Raw genomic sequence first — 22,916 nt, forward strand, 5'->3', positions numbered from 1 at the left:
CATTTTAATAAAGATTGTAAGTGGAGATTTTCTTAAAGGGGAGGAGAGGGGAGTATTCACCAGTATTCATAACAAGAATTATTAAAAAAACCCCTTTAAACACAGTTTTATCAATTTTTGTATTATATTTTGGTATTTCTTAGTTTTACCAGACTTTTTAACTTTAACTTTTTAAAAGGCAGTCAGATTAAGATGATAGTACCATAGCATACAGTTTTGATGGAAGTTTTAAATCAGGTCCATACCCCTCTGCATTTCTGTCTATTTTTTTATCTCTTGCAGATCGTGACATTTTGCATAATTCCTACAGCACAGCATCATCAATATATCGTAGAGCTGAACTAAAACAATTATCAGGCATCGTGTCGACTAGATTAAAAAATACAGTGGAGACCCTGGTAGTAGCTGATAAATCTATGGTGGCTAAACATGGCCAACAAAATATAACTACTTATATTCTTAGCATTTTTAATATTGTAAGTTTCGTTTTCTATTACAGTTCTCATTCAAATCAATTTCACTCTGAAAATGGTCAAAAGCCACTCAATAATTCATATTAAGACATTTGACTTAGAGTTTGTAATTAGTTGCCAAAACCCTGTTTTCAAATCAAGAATGGTTAAATACGTTTGCCTTGAATTCATGAAATGTAGTTTATGACAGCATGTATATTGTTTCTTGTGACAAACTTGCATGATTCAGAATCTTGATCTATCAATGCCAAGCCTGAAGGTACCATCTTTCTTACAAGTTGATACAAGAGCAATACTGTAGGTTGAAGGGTAATACCTGTTAAATTGATCTCTCTCTATTGCCCTATATATATTTTATAGGTATCTAAATTATTTGAAGATAACAGTCTTGGTAAACCAGTAGAGATTTTATTAGTTGGATTAGTATTATTAGAAGATAATGAGGTATTTAAAGTTTGGTACTTACAAATAAGCAGATTAGCTTGTGATAAACGTACAGATAAAAATGTCTCATATTAGTATCTTGATTGAGAGAACCATTAACATATGAGAAAATATGATTTAATGGCCATCAAGGTTTATACACTGTGTGGTTGGCTGTCTTCAAAGAAGCTATAAAGACTGTTTGCTTCTGATTTCATGTCATTTTCCCAAGAAGCTCTTGTTTGGTTACATTTTATCCATTTATTTTGCTGATCTCTATGATGTTCTATTTATTCAGCCAGGTCTTCATATCAACAACCATGCTGATTACACATTAAATAGTTTCTGTCAATGGCAGTCAACTCTGAGTGATTCCACTGGTCGAAGACATGATCATGCTATTTTATTAACTGGTCTAGATATCTGTTCTTATAAAAATTCACCATGTGATACTCTAGGTAAGCTTCAGATCAGAGGAATTAAGAGGATTGTGTAGGCAAAGAGAAGGGAGTGTCTCTTTTAGTTTGCTGAAAAATCTGTGGAATGGGGGTTAGGGTGGTTGAAAGGTAACAAGTTTCTATTCAACAGAAGCCCTGGAACAGGGTTTTAGCAATATTCACTAGCAGAGTTGAGATCACTTAACCACAATTTTTGAGCTTTGAGAACTGTTTGCTGATTATGTTTATTGATATTCAAAATTAAATGGACTGCTCAAATATTTATATCCACAGGATTTGCCCCAATCAATGGTATGTGTAATCCATTAAGAAGTTGTATAATGAGTGAAGATTCTGGTCTTGCTACAGCTTTTACTATTACTCATGAATTAGGACATAAGTAAGTCTCACTTTTATAGTAGCATTCTGAGAGCCATTTTTGCATTATTCAGACCACTGTTATCATGGTATTGTGGTATCAGAATCAAAAAGTTAATCCTAGAACATATAAGTAAGTGTATATCATAAATATTCATCTTCAACAGAGCCCAGAGTTTTCTTGCTATGAACTTTTCAGACAACTGACTTATTTCAGAGTATGTAGTACATGTATATATAATTTTGCATATTTTGACTATTGATTTATATTTCTGTTAGTTTTGGAATGTTCCACGATGGTGAAGGTAATGAATGTAAGTCACAAGGTGGTAATATCATGGCACCAACATTAACAGGCAATAAAGGGATATTCCAGTGGTCATCTTGTAGTAGAGACTATTTTCTTAGATTTCTCAAGTAAGTCAACCCCTTTCCATTGCTACATATTTTTTTTAGATTCATTTTGTTGTGTAAAAGAAATAAATTTTTGATTCAGTTTGAAGTATCCTTAGCTTTATGCCAAGTTTTACTGCCATTTACTCCCAAACATAGCTAAAAGGTAACAAAAGCTATCAATATCAGTGGGTACGACAAATGTGACCCACCATAGCAAAATTACAGTGACTCAATATCAAAAACGGGTTTAGCTTATCCAAAATGAGCCTGATCTCAGCTTTAAAACAATGCACCAATTATTGTTTTATAATTGCATCCATTTATACCATTACTTGGAGGCCAAAATTCCTATCTTGTAAATTTTTGCATTACAAACAGTGCCACCTCCAAACTAGTGCTCCTTTTAATTCCAGCACCGTCCAATCCACATGTCTGTCTGACAGACCTGATTCTATAGCAGAGTTCAAGTTTCCTGAAAAGTTACCAGGAGAACTGTATGATGCCACTACTCAGTGTAAATGGTTATTTGGAAATGATGCTCAAGCTTGTTTATATGACTTTGGTGATGTAAGTACAAGTATTTTGAAAATGAGCAATCCTCGATATCTGACAATCTTGTAAACATAGTAGAAGCATAAATACTACATACAGTAGTGATGACAAATAACAAGACCATGTGGTTTTGAAATGGGTGAAAATTTCAACCTTTGACAAATGTGGAAAAGAGATTATAATAGATTATGTACCGATATTTGGTTATAAGTAGAGCATTTAGATAAAAAATTGCTCACTTATTGTTTTCCAGAATAAAATGTGTCAGAGTTTATGGTGTTATAGAAGTAATCATATGTGTGAGACCAAGTTTTTACCAGCAGCTGAAGGTACAGAATGTGGGTTAGGGATGGTAGGTACGATATCACATTTATTATTCTATTATTCAACTTCTGAGTGAAAAAATACTCAACCCACATATGTATGTCCCATAATCTGTTCAAAATTGCAAGTGATAATCACCAATGAAGCAAATCGAAGAAAGTGTTACAATCCGGAGAAGCTCCAAGCATTTAAATATAAAAACCTTTTCCTTGCTGTGGATTCAGTTGGTTTGGAGAATTTCTGGTTGAAAAATATTGGTTGTTATTTAATAGACTTTATATACAGTCATTACAATATATATGAGAATCATAATGTCAGCTTACAAATTTGTTTCATAATAAGTCAGAAACTTTTGACAAAAGAATCGCTAATGAATAAATATTAGGAAATGTCATGAAATTTATCAGAATTAACTTAAAAAATGTGACGAAATATATTTTTTTCCTCTTATTCTATATCTGTTCTATTTATAGTGGTGTAGACAGTCGCGCTGTGAGAGAAAAGTGTTCAGAAATAAAGATGTAAATGGTGGTTGGTCAGACTGGACATCCTGGACTCTCTGTTCTCGAACTTGTGGGGGAGGAATACAGGAAAGATCAAGAAAATGTAACAATCCAAAGTAAGTTCGAAATTGTTGGTCCATTGTTCTAAATGACAGTCAATATTTTGTATTAGTCAAGATAGTATCTAATAGATGCCCATCAATTTTTCTATCATTGTACTATAAATGTCTTCAGGAGCAGAAGAGCCAATATTTTTATCAAATTATTTGTGGTGTATGTTTTTTAAGTTATGATTATTCTAAATAATAGAATTTTAATGTTTCTGAAGTTTTAATGACGGTAAGGATTCTGCAAAGTTTACAGAAGAGCAAAAGATTTGATTGTGTATTATTTCAGACCAGAATATAATGGTAAACCTTGTCTAGGAGATAGTCAGATGTATAAACTATGTAACATTCAGGTAGGAACAGATTAATACTTAAATTCCATCCATGTCATGCTCTAGTAGAGATTTCAAATTGATAGAGTTACAATTTTTTATAGCATAGGTCAAAAATGTCTTCATTCAAGCAAAAACTGGAACTTTTAAAACATTAGTAAATCAACTATCTATTACTCAGTGACCTTTTTCTGTGGTCACGATAGGGTTTGATAAGAATATCCATATGTTTAATGTAACAAATGCTTTCTTAACATGATATCTAATATATGATATATGATATTTAATAGTGTATGTATTGATAAACTAGGAATGTAAAGACAATAAAGACTATAGACAAGAACAATGTGAAGACTATAATAGAAAGTTATTCAGAGGCTGGTATTACTCATGGAAAAAATACAAAAAATATATTCAAAAAGGTAGAATAACTTTTCTCCTATAAATCGTAAACTAATTTTTATGAAACAACCAAATTTTACAAATAGAGCACCTCATTCAAGTTATGGGTATCCTCTCTACATGTTTACTTCTTTCTTCATTAGCCCATATGGTGCAGAAAGTAGGATGTAAAACTCCATTCATTTCATTTCATTTCGACAAGTTTACTTGTTCAAACCTTTTGGTAATTATCCTTTGTGGATTCTCAGGATCCATCTGAAGTTGAGTTGATTTGAATAATGGGGAGAGATAAATTATTTAAGGTCCTTGGTCAAGCAACTTATTAAATGATGCAGTAGTTCTAGTACTATAATAAACTATGTGTTTAATTCCAGTTGAAGATCAGTGTAAACTGTACTGTCAAGCTGAAGATTATAATTTTTTCTTTGCTCTGAATAATAAAGTTAAAGATGGTACTCTATGTAGTGATTATAGTGATAGACGATGTATTAAAGGATCTTGTAAGGTATGTTCATTAGATGTTATTACTTGTTGTTCAGTTTGAAAAGCCACTGTCTCAGTATTTTGTGTAGATCACTGGAACTGGTTGTGAGATAAATCTATTATTTTTCCAAAAATACCAAAATTAAATATCTAATAATAATATACTGTCCACTAGCTGAATATTGATCAAATTTTATGCCATTGATGGTTTCTTTTTGTCTGCCCATAAACAGATGGGTCAGAGTGAGATACCTTTTGTGTTTTTTCGGTATGTGATATTCAGATATCCCCTGATAGTCGTGAATCACTTTTTTTTTTATTAAACCTGTAGGATTATGGTTGTGATCTAGTATTTGATTCGGAAACCCATCATGATAGATGTGGTGTATGTCAGGGAGATAACTCTACTTGTAGTTTGATAACTGGTGTTTTTAATGATCAAATCAGACAGAATGGTAAGTAGAAAAATGTTGCTGCTTATCTTCCTTAAAAATATTTTTTGAGAAAATTTTGATTTAAGGCTTTGATTGGTTGTGGAAAAAAATCACACATTATGCTAAAGAACAAAATATTTATTCCTTAAGTTTTATATTAGAAAATAATTTAACCATGTATGAAAAAAAACTGAATATGAATATTGACACCAGAATCAAATTTTAAGATTACTTATCTTCTAGCATATCAACATATCATAACCCTACCTATTGGTGCCAGAAAAATCAAAATAGAGGAAACAAAACCATCGAGTAATTATCTGGTATTACGTAATAAATATGGTGACTATTATATCAATGGTAATCGACAGATATCTACGCCAGGGGTTTATAATATCGGTGGTTCTCGCTTCCAATATGAAGACACAGACCAGCAGGAGAAACTAGAATCGGATGGTCCTTTAAAGGAATACATTGTTTTGGAGGTAACTTTTTTTTATTTTAACTTTTAAAAACATCTAACTGGCTAGTGAACTACAAAACAAACGGTGCTTTGATCTTGTTAATTTTCAACTAAGGCCACTAAGGCCCTACTATTGAGCTACAAAAACTAAGGTTGCTTTGATCTTGTCTACGAAATGAATCACCGCTATTGTGCAACTAAAGTATCCTGAGAAAGGGTTTTTGGAGAGAGATAGGGAGTTGACACCAGAACAACTTTTAATATTTATTAATTGTAGATGCTGTCGCGAGGTGTGAATTATGGTATAAAATATGAATATTCATTAGATAAACGACTATCGAGGATATCAATGGATGAATATCAGTATAGTTATAGATGGAATACCATATTGTCAACATGTTCTCATAGCTGTGCTGGGGGTAGGTTTTATAATCAGATCTTTGTATGATTTAGGAAACGGATTCTACTAGGCCTGGTGAAATACAGATTCTTCATTAAATTTTAGGAATTGATTTATGTTTTTATAATTTGATTAGAATTTTAGGAGTTAGGGCATCATTTACTAAAATCTACCCATTTCTGGTAACATTTCTTTAAAATATAGGCCTGGTTCTGGATTTTAATCTTAAAAATATGATGATAATATAGCAAAACTACTTGTAAGGATAAGTAATGAAAATGAAGAAATGATCCTACTTAAATCATGTCTTCTTATTTTCAGGGATACAGAATGTAAGTGTAGAATGTATGAGATCTGATAATAAAGTTGTCAATGATTTAAACTGTGATGATAATATTAAACCTAGTACCCCACCTAGACAGTGTTCAAAATCACCCTGTCCTGCCAGGTTTGTAAAAGGATTTAATTTGTGATATTAATCCTAGTTTTCAACCTAGACTATAATATTAAACCTATGATCCATTCACTTCAGAAAACATTAACCTAGTAAAGAGTTTACATCATGCTTGTGCAATTTATATATAGATAAATTAAGATACATTTTAAGATATAGAAAAATTCTCATGATTAGCCGTTTCAGGAAAAACAAATTAAGGACATGTATATTTTAACAAAGTACAAAAAGAAAAAAAATCATGCCAGTTTTCACTCTTTCAGATGGGAAACTTCCAATTGGGGAGAATGCTCCAAGAAGTGTGGAGGTGGGAAACAAAAAAGAACCATTCGATGTTGGCAGAAGATATCACAAGATAAAGATATTAAAATCAAACCCAGATTCTGTAAACATATTCCAAAACAATCAAAGAAAAGATATTGTAATCAACATGATTGTAAACCAAGATGGATGCCAGCAAAATGGTCACAGGTGTGTTGTGGAATTTTGTTTTCATTGTTTTTTTATTAGGCCTCAAAATATTGTAGGTGTCTGAATGTTTGAGGGATAACACAATTGAGGCAAATGTTTTTTTACAATGATAACAATTTGGTTACATGAAGATCGCGTCTACCAGCTGGTTTTTGGCCAAACCTCTTGGTATTGATCATTCCTAGATTATCTGCTCCATTTTAATTTCCTTTTTCCTTTCAGTGTTCAGTAACATGTGGTCAAGGACATAAAACAAGAGATGTGTCATGTAAAAAGAAAACAGTACAAGGCAATGTAGAAATATCTGATACTCATTGTAAAGATCTTGCACGTCCATCTCAGCGTAAACATTGTTATCGTAGAGGCGCGTGTTTACTACGACTCAATGAGAGAGTTATCTCCTACCAATGGTTGATTACTTCTTGGGGAAAGGTAAGTCGTATACTGTATAATTGCCAGTATAATCCGCACATACTCTAACCCTCTCATATATCTGTCTAAATCTCTTATCACCATAAATAATTACCACCAGGAAGTGAGCGTTTAATAAAGTTACATGACATTTCTCACATATATCAATTAATTTCTGTAATATTTTCAGTGTTCAACAACCTGTGATAACGGTATAAAGAGAAGAATGTATCGCTGTAGTCGTGTAGCTAGTAGAGGTCATTATAGAAGAGTCTCAGACTATTACTGTCAGAATGTTCACAAACCCAGAAATACACCACTAATAACTCATTGTTTGCTTCCACCTTGTCAGAAATCTATCTGGAAAACTGGACCTTGGACACAGGTATGTTTGAAATATAATGTCTAATGTTCTCATTAAGCTCTCTGTCAAACCCCTTGGTCAGTTTCAATGAGTGTGCTAAGTGTGAAAACAAATTAACATGTCTATTAACTGTGACGAAATCAGATCTGAATATCACTTCTTAGGGCAAGATTTGTTAACCTACATAAACCAACGTTATAGGGCTCTTAAGAAAAAGTTATGCTACCATGGCCAGTGCTTTTATGATAACCATCTTTCAATATTTGTTTTTTAGTGCTCAGTATCTTGTGGGGAGGGTATGAACTTACGAACAGTACGCTGTGTAGATAATGTAGGTAATACCACTAACGACTGTCCTCTACCAAAACCAGATTCCAAAAAAAATTGTCAGCAGTCAGCTTGTTTTAGTTCTAGTCAAGGTGAGTAAATTTTTCAGTTTAATTTCTGGTTCACTTATGGTAGCATTTAAAAGGAAGTTCCAAAAGCCATGAGAACCTTGTGCAACGCTCAGAATCTGTTTATAGTTCTAATTAAACTGCATAATTTGAATCTAGTAATATTTTCTTTTTAAGCATCTGAAAACCAAATTGTGATCTGCCTTCCGCACCAACATTGTCATTTTATATCTGTTTTTCTGTTTTTCTCAATATGAATTTGAACATTTTATAATTTAGTTCTTTTGGAGTTCTCAAGCCCTACAGCATAGAGCAAATCATTTTTTTTTCCAAAATTAGTGAACCATAAAGTATAAAATATTTTACTCTGTTTTTCCCTTGCAGGCCAGTCTTCCTGTAGTGATGAATTTCAATGGTGCCATTTAGTGCCAGTTCATAAAATATGTTCTCATTCATATTATGGTAGTAAATGTTGTAAATCATGTAGAGGACACAGCTGATTGGTTCATATTTGGAGGTAATGGGTCATGGTTCATTGCAGGATCTGGATTCAGAGCTCAGAGTTCTTAGCTGATTGGTTCATAGTGAAAAGTTCATATTGGTTCATTTTGTACAGGTCATAGTTCATTTATAAGGTCAATGCTGACTGATTGGTTCGCCACCGAAAGTTGATTGGTTCATTTTGTAGATGTTGTGGTTCATTGCAACAGTTAGAGCAGATTGGCTCACCATTGATTGGTTTACAGTTCATCAGTTCATCAAGATGGCTTCATTGGAGTCAAAGGCTTCAAAAAGTCTTTTTAACGTGTTAGTCTATTGTAGAGGAAGGAAATCATTTATTACAAAACTGAAAAAAATTATGATATCAATGAATTTAAAGAAGAATATATTTGAAGAAGAAGAAGACAAAAAAGAGAATATTTCAGAAAACTGTCTCAGTGATATTAAGAATATAATATATTAATGTCATTATATTTGTAAAATTTAAAAGGACATTGATCAAAAATCCCAAAAAAAAAGAAAGGTTTCATTTTTGATGATTAATAACCAAATGAATATAATTTTTTGTGAACTCTTTTAAAGTAATTCTCAGAATGGTGTTCAGTGTTCCAAAATGGTGAATATACCTCTCCTTACCAGCCATAGTAATTACTATGATAAAGATATAAAGAAATATATTCTTTCATTGGATACTTTAAAAAACATTTTAAAACATCTTTCATTAGACAATACCTGCAATTTTTTTTTATCTATATGCATATTTTGCATAGTATGAAACTATGAATAACAACATGTTTCAGGTTCTGTTTTAATATTTGTATGCATATTTCATGTAAATCTGACCTCATTTTTTTACTGCCATTGCACCTGTTTTTGCTAGTGCACATTACAAGAAGATATTTGGTTGTTTTGTTATTTTATTGATTGTGTGAAAGTGTTTGTATTAATGTGAATGAAAGTTGGTTTTAGCTAGTACCAAACTTGTTTACTCTTATCTGGCCTGTGAATAATTTTTTTGTGACAATTGTTGACCTACAGAGGATCAGTAAAACTAGATCCTGTGTTTTGGTTGAAGTCAAATTCATTATTTCATTGCCTTGACCAATAAATAACCTTTTTTTAGTTTAACAACAATGTCATGTTATGCTTGAAGACCAATTCATTTTCCAAATTTTTTCAGAAATAAGATTTTTCTAATATTTTGGATTACATTGGTTATGCCACCATTATCAAAAGATAATTGTCCGGTCAGATATAGAGTCAGCAATTTTCAAACAAGATTTTAGTAAGAGGTGTATTTAATGAACATAATCATATCAATAATGATTCCAAATGAAGTCTTTAAATGACGTTCAGCAATTGAAAGTACGATATATAGACACAGCCTTATGGAGCATAAAACGTTAGCCAGTTATTGTAGTACCATAAAGCTGTGTCTATTCAGAATATCTTAGTGTTGGCTTCTTGAGATTCTCTTACACAAGACCTCTCCTATAGCACGGGCAAATTTTTATGAAAAGTAGGTATGCACCAATTTTCGCTTTCCTCAGTGACGATGGAGAGTGATCATCAAGCACTAGTTACTAAAATTCTCTCTCTAAGGAAATAATAAGTACATATACTCTGTCAAACCATCTTACATCAAGTTGATACAATGTTTGTTTAATTCACCTCTGGTATGAATGAGATCATTTTTGAATATTTGTATTCTTCATTTTTCATTGTTATATATCATTTCAATTTAGATCATGAGTTTTTGTATATATTATATAATTCTATACATTTCATCGTACATTAAGTTATAATAAAATGAATTTGTGTTCAATCTATTCAGTGTGATTTTATCTTTCCACATTGTGTATGGACCTTACAAACATTGTTGTCATGCTATCCGTAAATCCCGCTTCTCACATTTAAGCTCTTGTTTTCTTCATGAGCTAGACTTTTTTCAAGGGTTTTATTCATTGGTCACTGTTTCGGTTGGAAGGTTCTGTTAAGACACTGAATAGTTTAGAATGTGACGCATTCATTATTGAAAGTCTTGTGTTAGATATTGTTTAGATCCTACTTTTGTTTCTCCTGATTGAGCAAGGCAAGGCAATGCCAAGTTAGGTCAAATGAGGGAATATTTTTATGAGTCTGCATATCTTTTTCAATATTCAACTGTCCAGCTTGTTCTCTCAATTAGACTTTGCAAGGGTAAAAGACTTACTACAAACATTGATTAAAGGAATTGTCTTGATTGCTTTATTTTTATCACATTTGTAAATATAATTTCCTTTAGATAATCCTCATGTCAGCATTGAGTGCACTTGGAGTGTTGAAACACCTTCATGGATTATTTTCAAGTGTACTCAAATATTAGACTGTATGAAACCCTTTTCACAAATATCACACTTATGAGGTTTCTGTCTGGCTTATAATTAAGGGGAAGCAACTCCAATTTTAGAATACAGACAACAAAAAACTAATAAACCGGAAAACGCCACTACTTTGTAGAACTTGACGCGAGTAAGTAGCTGCTACGCTGGTAGAGTTTCACGCGAGCTTCCCATAATATCAAAACGTAAACAATCCAACAAACTTTCATCAAAATGGTGTCTTGGTGGATAATTTTAGCTGTGTTTATGATTTTGATTATTATTCTGTATTTTGTATCACCATTGATTACACCTAAGCCACTCAATCTAACTGGGGCACATGTTTTGGTGAGTAGAATCAAAGTCCCCAAACAAAGTGAAAGTAGGCTATACTGCAGGCTCATATCAAATATCAAAGTATTTATTATTGCATAACTAGTTATCTGGTTAGTAACCTATATAATCCCTTTATGAGATGCCTGTTTGTTCAGTCTGGTCCTGTGCTTCAGGCTAAAGCTCTTTTAAAGTTAGGGTTATGTTAAGGCTAAGGACTATTTATTATCTAACTTTTTACTATGACTATGTCTATTGCTTTCCTTGCGACTAATTATAAGATTGGCTTAGATATTTGTTTTGACAATACACCAAATTGAGTAGCAGACAACAACTGTAAACTTTACACCATCTGCACTAAAATCACAACATTTTAAAGAAAGGTCTAGATAAGTAGGATGCAAAACTCCATTTTATTCATTTCAGGTGACAGGAGGTTCTAGTGGTATAGGTAAAGCTTTAGCTATCAATGTTGCTAAACAAGGTGCCAATGTTACCTTACTGGCTAGGAATAAAGTAAGTGCTTGTCTCAACTGTAGACTACATCTGAATGCATGTTGTTGCAGGTGCAAGTCTGATTGATTTTTAATTATTGCAAGGTGATTAAAAGCTTAGAACATTGAAGGGCTGTTGATTTTGTTGCTTTTTCAGACATGATTGAAATATATGAAAAGACTTCCTGTTAACTGACAAAATCAATGTGGCATGTAGGAGTCCAGGCTCTATCCTCAATCAATCAAGTTACCAGCAAAGTATTTTTTTTTTCCACTTATAGAATAAGTTACAAGAAGCTAAAGTGGAAGTAGAGAAACATTTTATTAATAAAGATACACAGGTAAGTTCTGAAGCTTCAGCTTTTAGCTTTTCAGCTTCCGTGTTTCAGATATATTGTATGTATATTGAACCTTTTGTACCTTGAGTGTAAATGAAATAAAGCATCATATATCCTGAACTCCAAGTGACATCGTTATGCGATGTCACTTGGTAATAGCCGCTATACCGCCTTCTGTACGGAATTATATGGCCAGTAAACTGACCGTTAGGGTTGAAAGGGTTAAGGCATATATATGATAATTAAGCGAACATTTTAAACATTGCTTATTGTTGTTACAAAACTATTTGATATGGGATAGCTAATGATAACTATTTCATTTTCTTCGCAGAAAATTGACTTATGCCTCTGCTTCTACTTTCAGAGTATAATATGTATCTCTGTAGATATTTCTAAAGAATATGAACCAGTAGAAAAAGCTGTTAAACAGGTAAATATCATTCATATCAGGTTTTGTGTTTTAGAGCTTGCTATATTTATTAAGTGTCATAACTAATGAGAAATTAAGGAGGAAATATCAGTGATCAAATTGTAGTCTTAGTTTGGGTGCTTGTTAGGGTCTAGGTGTTCATATGTTAGGTGTTTGAAACAGGTATGTGTTTGCTGATGTATTTTGTTTATTATTTGAGAAATTTACAGAAGATATCATATTAAAGAATCTGGTTGAATTTAAAGATAACGCCATATAGTTACTATCCTTTTCTATTACCCAAAATGTTCTTAATGTAATATGAAGAACATTTACCATTTCATCAGGCAGAAGAGAAGTTTGGAGCAGTAAGATTATTAATAAACTGTGCTGGAACATCGATAGCTGGTGTATTTGAAGAATTACCAGTTACAGAATTTAAACGAATGTTAGATATTAATTATTTAGGTAGATAAAAGCTCCTTATGTTTTCTTTCCCTGTTGTTAATGCAAAGTTATATCACATGTATATCCAAGGTTTTGCTTTAGTGAGGTGTCACAGAAGGATGAAATGTTAAGATCAGTATAACGCCTTTGGTAAACTATGTAGAAACTTTGTTCTCTATCATAAAATCTGAATATTTCTCCTGTGATTGTAGGTAGTGTATATGTAACTAGAGCTGTGATACCTACTATGAAGAAAGAACACAAGGGACGTATTGTATTTGTATCATCACAAGCAGGACAACTGGGTTTATTTGGTTATACAGCTTATTCTGCTTCTAAATTCGCTTTAAGAGGCTTATCAGAAGCTTTACAGATGGAGGTGAGTATATTGTCTGTAAAATTTTGGCCTTCTCAGATTATCATGGCTCAGTTCAGAAATTCAGAATCTTGACGTCATTTTGGTGCACGCTCTGTCAGTGCGTGAAGCTGTGAAGTCTTTGAATAATTCATCTTTCCTAGACATTCCAGATGAACCATCTGATCTATGATCTATGGATATTAATAATCTAGAAAAGATATTGATATTATATTTAATTATTCTGTACTAATTTACAGTTAAAACCCTATGATATAAGAGTTACCATGGCGTTTCCTCCAGATACAGATACTCCTGGTTATGCTGAAGAACAAAAAACAAAGGTAAGAAATAAGATATAGTTCAGATGTAGAGAACACCTCAAAATGGAGCTTCTCCCCCAATTCCAGGATAATTTCGTAACATAATATGGTACATTCTGACAAATATTTTGAGAAAAGACAGAAACAAATTTTCAGTTGGTGCACTTCCACTGTCACTGCCATTGAATGGTGATTTTGATTTATATACCAGTCATGTCTGATTGGAGTATAAAGTGTTAGATTGAGTGTAATAAGTATTGATATTAATATTCCAGCCTAGAGAAACCCATTTAATATCAGAAGTAGCTGGTTTATTTTCACCTCATGAAGTGGCTAAAACTATAGTTGAAGATTCTATAGTAAGTTATTTACTTTCAAACATAATGATAGAGAGTGTTAGTGCCCTTCTTTTATGCACCTTAATGGATTAATGAAGCGTATTGTCCAGAGCTCTTTCAGGCAGAGATCTGCTGCCTTATTCTCAGAATCTTATGCTAGCTGAGGATTCCGATAGCCTTTCAAGCTGACCCAGCATCAATTGTAAAGATAGATCAATGCCAAGAGATTTAACCAGGGACTCAGTGGTGGAAAGGATCCTCATTTACTTATGTTGTCATCCTTACAAACATCGGTTGGTTGCTTGTTTCTTTAGTTGCTTTTCTATATATTTTTGATCTTCTTTTGTTTTATTTTGTAGAAGGGTAAATTTTTTAGTTATATGGGACTAGATGGTTATATGTTATCATCATTAACATGTGGTATGTCACCTGTTATATCTATGATGGATGCTGCACAGCAGGTAAGTGGAGAACTTTATTGATTAATGCCCTGGAAATACACTCAAGTCAGATTTATATTCTGAAAAGGGATACAAATGGCTGTTATACAGTATGTCTTTAATCATGTGCTTTAATTATTGGGTGAGCTTTATAACAGTTTCCCTGCCAACTGACCTGCGTCATTTCAACAGGTAACTGTAGTTACTGCAGGGGAGAGAAACCCTTTTGAGAGATCAGTTTTATCCAAACTTGAGTACCCAGTGTCACCTCAATTTAAACTGAACCAAACACAAGAATTCCATTTTGTAAAGTGATACAGATGGCTGAAATCGAGTGTAAAACATCTTTCTTTCATCATCCTTAATTGACTAATTAAAGCAGGCAATACCATGCAGTGTTCAATGAGGAAAATACACAAGTTCATCAACTTTTCTCTCAACACCATAGCAATCTTTATTTAGATATTTTTCTAAATCATTTCTTAATATTTATATCGTTGCAGGTGGTGACCTCTGGAATCTTCCGAGTTATTTCATTATTTTACCTGGATTATTTTGATAGAATTGTTAAAAAATGTAAAAATGATAAACAAACAGAGGATAAAAAATCTTCATGAAAGAGACCAAGTGAACCAGAACAATATTATTCATTTTTGCAATCTGTGGTTGTTCTGGGAAATTTTGGGCTTTTTTCCACTGATTATTGTACTTTGTCTTTCATCATTTCATATCATTAAGTAAAAATTCATCACAAAAGCCTTTACTACTGGTGGTCTGTTTATAACAAACTTTTGTAGTTCACGGAAACTATTGCTAATGGGTACTTAAAGGTATCCTTCAGGCAACCAGATATAAATTCTCCCCTACCCCTATATCAACTAAAATTATAATTTTTTACCAATTATTTCATGACATGGCCAACAGCCTCCATTCTACCAGAGTATATAAAGTTATATTAGTAGCCAAAAATCATGTATTAAGTATTAAAAAGAATACTAATTGTTAAGCAAACCTAAAATTTTCATTATTAATGTTGAATCAATGATTTTGTTTAAATTATTTGAAGACCATTATATTATTATGAGTCTTTATTAGTAATTCTTGGTGTAAATCTGCCTTTATTGCCTATGCATAAACATTGCTATATTTATACAGTATTAAGATGAGAGGATATCCAGTGCTGTGTTTAGTGTTGTCACATCGTATATCCATAATTCTAGATCTCCAGAGACACTGCACTGCATCAATTTTCATTTGTAGTTTATATTGTATGATTATAGCTATAAAAGATGTCTTCGTATGAAAATAAATGATTATAAAACAGTTTTGATGGTGGTGTCAAATTTAATGTGTTACGTCCCTTGAATTGATTGTAACTATTGGTCAAGAACAAATAGCCTCTATCCGAGCAACACGATTGGTAATCTATTTAGTGTACTTGTTGTCAGCTTCTGTTTACACACCAAACTATTTAGCACAAGAAACTATCGTGTTGAATTAGGATATTACACCATCGTATAAAATTAGCTAACAGAACTGACACGATGTCAGTGATCTTCGACCTTCATTGATAATAAAACAAAGAAAAAGAAAGACAATCTTTCCTTAATGATCAATGTAATGAAATTCTTATCAATGGTTGAAATATCATCTGCTTGGTTTTCTTGAATCAAGAACTAAAATACTTGATACAGGCGCTACTGGACTGAGATTAAAAATTGAATTTTGACGAATTTCTGGATTAGCAGTTCTTTGTACACGTATTGAAGAGAATATGTGATGTATGGGTTGTTTTTTGTGAACAGATGGCTTGATGGATGAATATTTCTTCGCTAGATTTCACCAACCATGGTCCCTTCCACACACACACACACAACATCTATTTTGGTACCGAGTATAGCTACAATCAACAAGAAATTGTTGAATAGGTCGACAGAGCCTGCAAGTTTCAAACTACGAATCTTTCTGGCAATTTAACCCAGTCATCGACCATATGAAAACATGATTTAGCAAAATATGAATAGCATCCCATCGAACTGATAACCTCCTCCTATACAAACACTCGAATCAGCACCATCGTCACTCAAACCAATTTCTTAATAATGTATCAATTGACAACCAGATTATTGCGGGGGGTATTGACCATATTGATGATATCAATGTAATATCTAATAGAAGGTTATGACACTTGTTTTATTGATACACCGTCTACTACAGTGATAACAGAGTCCCTGGTTAAATATGAAGATCCTCAACATTCAACCCCCGTCCTCGCTTTTTAATCATTTGGTACCATCCCTAATTATAAACCTCTAATAGATATTGTGATCCTTAAAATTCAATCCCCCTCGGTACATTTAATATATCGTTTGCGCCACCATCCCTAACAGAGTGTACCCAAAACGCAGTTGTGACAATGGTCCTTGACACTCCCAGACACCACCATTTTGCAAGTACGGGGCATTGTAAACCTCTAAGTATTGAGATCTTTAATATTCCACCCCCAGTCCCCACATTTGAAATACCATCCCTACCGACGTTTGTCAAGAATGCTATACTGTATACGATCTTGTAAGCGGTCAGCAACCACAATATCGTCTTCTACACTGATTACAGAAACTCCGGTTAAATATTGAGATCCTGGCACTATCAAAGCAGCCAGAAACCATTATTAAGCATTGTATTGTGAACCTCTGATACTCAACGTATTGAGATCCTCAACGTTCAACCCTCGGTTCTCACCATACCTATGCACCATCCTTACAGAGTATGACAAGAACGCAGTTGTGAAAACGATCCTCGAAGCGTCAATAACCATAATTTCGTCTACCAGTACTAAACTGATCAAGACGACATGCGTCAAATGTTGAGATTCTTTACAAACAACCATTTAGAACTATCCAAACTATCTGAATTTCTATCTTTGTTCAGTTCATAGGAGCCTTCAGTTCTTCACAATAATTACGCCTGATTAAAGCGCAATGATGCAAATATCAGGTCGGTTTGACAGTGACAACTCCGAATTACGGAAAATTGTCTTATTATCATTTTAAATCATGCTGTCGATATTGATATCTTAAATCTTGCCTCTCCTTACCAAGGGATAAATGATTCGTGCATCTCTAATCAACACGCTTTGCAGTATTTTTCAAAAATGCACAAGCTGTGCTTCTGTCGGATGTTCGTCTGAAGCCATGACATCAAGAAAGAAAGCTATGATGACGTTTGTGACGTCAGTTATTGTCAGACGACATTAAATTGTAGATTATTGATAAGGTAGGCTGCTAAGTCTTTTATCTATTTATTTCGAGGGAAGTGGGAAGAAAAGTGGAACGGGTTATTAGATTTCTAGTTTTCCAACAAGACGTTGTCCAATTATTATTTTGTAGCCTGTTTTGAAATTACTCTTGTGTTACTTATTCTGCTTCACCTTGATCCTCTCCATACTTAGTTTCATCTTCAAAATGTCAATATCACTCCGTCTAATACCCTGACATCATAAGGTATTTTCCTTGTTTCAAGCTTGTTTATAAATACAGCAATTTGATTGGATTGTACTCTAACGACTACTACCAATTAGAGCTCTCGACATAAAGACTGAACAAAATTGTTTTATCGACAGAAAGATTGTAAAAAAACAGTTGATAAAGCCAATGTATTAACACACACGTCAACTTGAAATAGGTATCACTTCAGGCTAAACACGGTAAATTCTATCGACGAATACAAATTTATAAAGAGTAGCCTAAGCTCGTTGCACACTGTGTGACGTTTCCCGTCTTCATCAGTTCAATCATGAAAATTCAGAAAAATAGGTTGTGTAACTCTTTTTAATGTCATTTCTGTAGTTACAGAATGTGTGATATAAATAGTAAACCAACGACAGTTAAAGAAAACCTCAAAAAATTAGAAAGAGAAACCCGTGACTTGTGGTATCACATTAAGTGCCGAGAGAAATCTGTCGATGCTGTTGAAGGGACGCTAAACGCCACGGAGGATGCTGTTAATAATTTAATGAGTTTGATTGGAAACATGGAACATGAAATCAACGAGTGCACTGATAAGTTGTCAGAATTAGATTCTAAAAGAGAAAAACTTGTGTCTGAAAGAGGTGAGATGCTCTTGACATTCCAATTTTAGTTTTTCAGCGACATTTACAGGGTAGATCACATTAATAACGGGACACAATATTACATCGCCCTTTTCATCTTGTCGTGACAATGTAAATTGTTGAAACGTTGTGTATAATAAAACCCAGGAGTATAATATACTAACATATAGTATATTTACTTCACAGGCGTGACAATTGACCATCTTTCTTTTGAATCGCCTTTAAGCTTCTAATACTTAATCCTAGATTAATTATCAATTATCAACCATTAATTATTATTAACTTAACCATTTCATGGCCTCTTCGTGTGCCTTATAAGACTAATCACTGTGAAAGGGATTTAAAGAGGACACTGATGGCATTAATTTGCACTATTCCAATTTTCATTCTGACGTCTGTGGTTCCAACAATTCCACTAAAACTGACGTCACTTATCGCGAAGGCCTTATAATTATGTGATAAAGCATAATTATTAACACTTATTGTTGCTGAATTGCACAGACGTCTGACTGAAAATTTGAATGGTGCAAATTGAAGTTATCAGTGTTCCCACCGTACATATTTCTTTTTAGAAAACCTCTCTAAATTCCCTTAAAATGTCAGCATCAAAATAAAATATGGACGGTTTTTTTTTATTTAAATGTCGATCTTCATTACCCATTCTTTTGCTAACTTTTTATTCCGATTCTTTTGTACATAATCAGTAATTGGGCCACCATACTGTTTCAACATTTGTTGTTTATCATTAGATTCGCTTCAAGCGTTGATGTTAAAAAGAAAGCAAAATGAAAATAGAACTACCGGTAGTGGTGGTAGTCTAAATAGTGATAGAATTGAGCTTGAGAGAGCTAAAAGAGGTAAATATCACCAAGTATCAAGATAGGAAACTTACACAGTTCAACAATGAACATACAGTCAATATTCTCAGACATGAAGCATTATCACTTTAGAAAAGAAAAAAAAAAACCTTTTTTTAACAAGAATAAAAACATAGGTTCACGAGGTTCGTTTCTACCAGCTGGCCATACCCCTTGACATTTATCTTTCCCGGATTATACTTACTCATTTACAGCTGGATTGATTGCAAGGAATAAGAGAAAATACGAGAAAATAAGACTTATTCAAGGTCATCACACTTTCACACACCGATCGAGAATAAAACCAACGGCCATCATTTGTTTTAATTTGGACCCTGTTCTCATGATTTTTATGAGTTTGGAAAATAATATTTGGATATATTGGGATTTGTTCCAGACGATGTAAGAGAGATGCTTTTACAGAAGAGAGATGAACTCGAGTTCGCCAAGGACAGAAAGAGACACGTAGAGAACAAAATTATCAGCGAATGGGTAAACATATGTGTTTAACTTAATGATGTAATGGGGGGGGTGGCAATAAATCACCGTCTGTAAACAGACGTGTTGATAGTAAAACAAGACTCTTATGAACCTATGAACGAGATTCATTCACTGATTCATTGAGAGATACTCATTCATGCCCGCCCCTCCCTCTTTTTTGTACTATTCTGCAATATCAACATTCTCAAATTGGACATTAACCTCTCTTCTAGCTACCAACATTTTAGTATACACTACGGGCCCTCCTATGAGGCTAATTTCACAAGTTTCTTGTGGGAGGTATGTCTTATCCCTTGCAATCTAAGGGTTTACCTTCCTACGACAGTACTTTTGGTTTTGACAGGCAAAACAGTGCTTATCCGAAAGATTTATTTTTGTTCATTAAGGATAAACTGAGAGATGAGTATAAGAAGGTAAACGATATGAAGAAGTCAGTTTTAGATGAGATCGACTCAGCCGATAATAAGAAAATTGAAAACCTCAAGATTGCTCGAGGTACCGAACCCTATAATCTTATCAAAATTAGATTATAATTTTCTGATATATTTACGTCCTCATTTGAATCTAACAAGTTTTTCTATCGTAGTCCCGTTCTCATGACGTTATCTTTATCCAATCAAAGCGCATCATTTAGAAACCGTTTAATGATAGCGATGACTATCTATGGAATACTGAAATCTGAGAGCAACATGAATGCCTCTTTTGCTTTTGTTATCTCATGTAAAACACCATTTAATTAGTTCATTATTAATGACCTTTTAAGCTAACCCTCCATAACCATTGCACAATCTTCAAAAAGCGTAATTCCGTTCTATCCTCATGCTTCTCACAGTTTTTAAAATCCATCTATTGCTGAAAGAAGAAAAACATGTTCTAAAACAATTCTTTAATTATACTTCGCACTATGAAATGCATCTTCACTATATGTCAAGCAATTACGTACAACTTGTCATTGCTTGACATGGTAAAGATGCAGGCTATGAAATGGGGATCTATGTATTTTCTTTGTAAATCTCTATAGATCTAACTGAAGGTGAAGACAGAGAGAGTATTGAAGAATCTATTGAATGGCTGAATCTATGTAAAGAAGAACGAGATTTAACCCATCAGGTAGGGGTACAGTGTACACAATAACGCGCATGTCCATGAAAGAGACACTTCCGGTTGCACTACTTTGGAATATATATTGTTGGAATATAATTATCACATATCGCTTTGGAGGTGACTCCATGGCATAAAGTTCAAAGTTGAAAACGGGAAACGAGTAAATTATTGGCACCCTTCTGTCAGCTTATTTTCCACATGGCATAGTATCGCCATTATTTTATTGTGACGTCATCATTTTGTCGTTGATCTGTTTTAGTACCTGAATGATCTCGCCTACTTTGTCTTTTGAATTTAGTTGAATCAACTCGAGTTTGAAGTTGATTACGAATCGAATGAAACGAATAAGGCCTTGGCAATCAAGAAGAGATATATGAACCGGTTAGAAGAGATTTCCAGGGAACACCATGAAATAATGGTCCGAGACGGTGTTGATACCGGATTTTACATGAAAGAGGCTAAACCCTGCGTGGACTTGTCCATTGAAAATACAGATAGCCTGATGATGGTGGAATCCTTGTCGGACGTCGGAGAAGACATCGAGGATACCATCACACTGCACCGTTGCGATCAAGAAATCGATCTGCATACGAACGTAGAAATGGACGAGGATTTGAAACGTTATGCCGAGGAATTAGAACAAAACATGGCAGAATACATGGAAGAGTTAAATTTGAATTCGGAAAATAAAGAGGCAGAGATGGACGTGCAAGGCACGGTGTATCCGGACACAGAAGATAATCTTCAGGATGCAGCACGAGAATATATTGATGAACCGGAAGTAGCTGATGAAAAACCGGAACCGAAAGTTCCAGCGACACACGTACAAACTCGACCCAGTGCAATGAGTCATATGGAATCGTCTGAAATGGACCCAACTTTGTCCATGAAAGGTAAACTAGCCATTATTAATTGTGTATTTTTGATTCCAATTCAAGTTTTGTTCGCCAACATAAAAAAAGAAGAGTTTTATTTGACGTTTCTCACTTTACTTGACCTAAGTTAAGTTGTCTTGTTATCAGTCTTTTGGAAATCTAGGCAGGCTCTTTTCTGAGGGGTAGGGGGGATGCTCCCTCGCCTGCGCCCCCACCCCTGAAACGCCACGCAGAACTCTAATTAGACCAAGGCTCCAGGAATTTCCGTCGTGTTTGTGGGGTTAAAGCCGCGTCAACCAAACAGCCTATGCCTTTCGAACAGTTTAAAACCTTCGGACATTTTCATGTACCTCTAACCAACCAGATGATTTTGTTTTATTGAATTTCAGCACGAATGATAAGTAGGCTCGGATTAGGTGAGAAAAATAGAGGTGGAAGCCAGGTCAAAATCAGGAACTTCGAGATGAAGGCAACCGGAAGTGGTACATTTGGAAATTTTTGGAAGAAATAAATGTTATGTTGAGTTTTTATTGGATGTTCAGTTCTGACGTTAGTGGCTTTTATCAGTTTATTTGAAATTTCTAGAATTTGGCATATTTTTATAATTCTGTTTTAGGCTCCATTTTTCCATTGGTTTCTGTTAAAAGGTGTGATACTGGTTGTTTTGTAAAAGCTTTAAATCTAATAAAAACTAAAAAGACAGTTATAAAATAACATTTGTTGTTGATTTCTAGAATCATTTCCGATTTTATCCAAAATGATTAAATCATGTCCTCAAATTAAAATAAAACTTTGATGATAAGTGTATAGGCGCCAGTTTGAATCAAAAGGTTTTAGAAATGAAATAAAATGATGTAACGCCCTTCTTCTCTGCACCAGTATCGTATCCCGAAAATGGGTTATGACATGGACTAATAGGAATGGGGGT

The 22,916-nt window shown here is 33.7% G+C and overlaps 3 protein-coding genes across 3 annotated transcripts; all 3 read left to right on the top strand.

The window, feature by feature from the left end:
• Positions 1–386: 386 nt before the first annotated feature.
• Positions 387–9,109, top strand: LOTGIDRAFT_213961 (hypothetical protein). Its single transcript, XM_009052786.1, has 20 exons — positions 387–476; positions 834–917; positions 1,195–1,354; positions 1,628–1,733; positions 1,991–2,128; positions 2,521–2,674; positions 2,913–3,011; positions 3,457–3,602; positions 3,883–3,946; positions 4,236–4,347; positions 4,702–4,832; positions 5,142–5,265; positions 5,488–5,729; positions 5,985–6,126; positions 6,429–6,555; positions 6,825–7,032; positions 7,255–7,464; positions 7,634–7,828; positions 8,082–8,226; positions 8,587–9,109. Exons 1-20 carry the CDS (start codon positions 417–419, stop codon positions 8,700–8,702), a joined length of 2,763 nt encoding a protein of 920 aa, XP_009051034.1. The 5' UTR covers positions 387–416; the 3' UTR covers positions 8,703–9,109.
• Positions 9,110–11,330: 2,221 nt separating this feature from the next.
• Positions 11,331–15,157, top strand: LOTGIDRAFT_213963 (hypothetical protein; the record flags this gene model as incomplete). The annotated part of the gene is made up of 10 exons (XM_009052787.1): positions 11,331–11,411; positions 11,823–11,912; positions 12,172–12,231; positions 12,593–12,658; positions 12,985–13,105; positions 13,297–13,463; positions 13,700–13,783; positions 14,038–14,121; positions 14,460–14,561; positions 15,044–15,157. The coding sequence occupies 10 exons, from the start codon at positions 11,331–11,333 to the stop codon at positions 15,155–15,157; spliced, it is 969 nt and encodes a 322-aa protein (XP_009051035.1).
• Positions 15,158–18,386: 3,229 nt separating this feature from the next.
• Positions 18,387–22,700, top strand: LOTGIDRAFT_231405 (hypothetical protein). Its single transcript, XM_009052788.1, has 7 exons — positions 18,387–18,651; positions 19,401–19,508; positions 19,906–20,000; positions 20,396–20,504; positions 21,031–21,119; positions 21,412–22,006; positions 22,378–22,700. Exons 1-7 carry the CDS (start codon positions 18,396–18,398, stop codon positions 22,497–22,499), a joined length of 1,374 nt encoding a protein of 457 aa, XP_009051036.1. The 5' UTR covers positions 18,387–18,395; the 3' UTR covers positions 22,500–22,700.
• Positions 22,701–22,916: the final 216 nt, after the last annotated feature.

Source organism: Lottia gigantea (assembly GCF_000327385.1).
Source record: "Lottia gigantea unplaced genomic scaffold LOTGIsca_19, whole genome shotgun sequence".
Taxonomy (NCBI): Eukaryota; Metazoa; Mollusca; class Gastropoda; family Lottiidae; genus Lottia; species Lottia gigantea.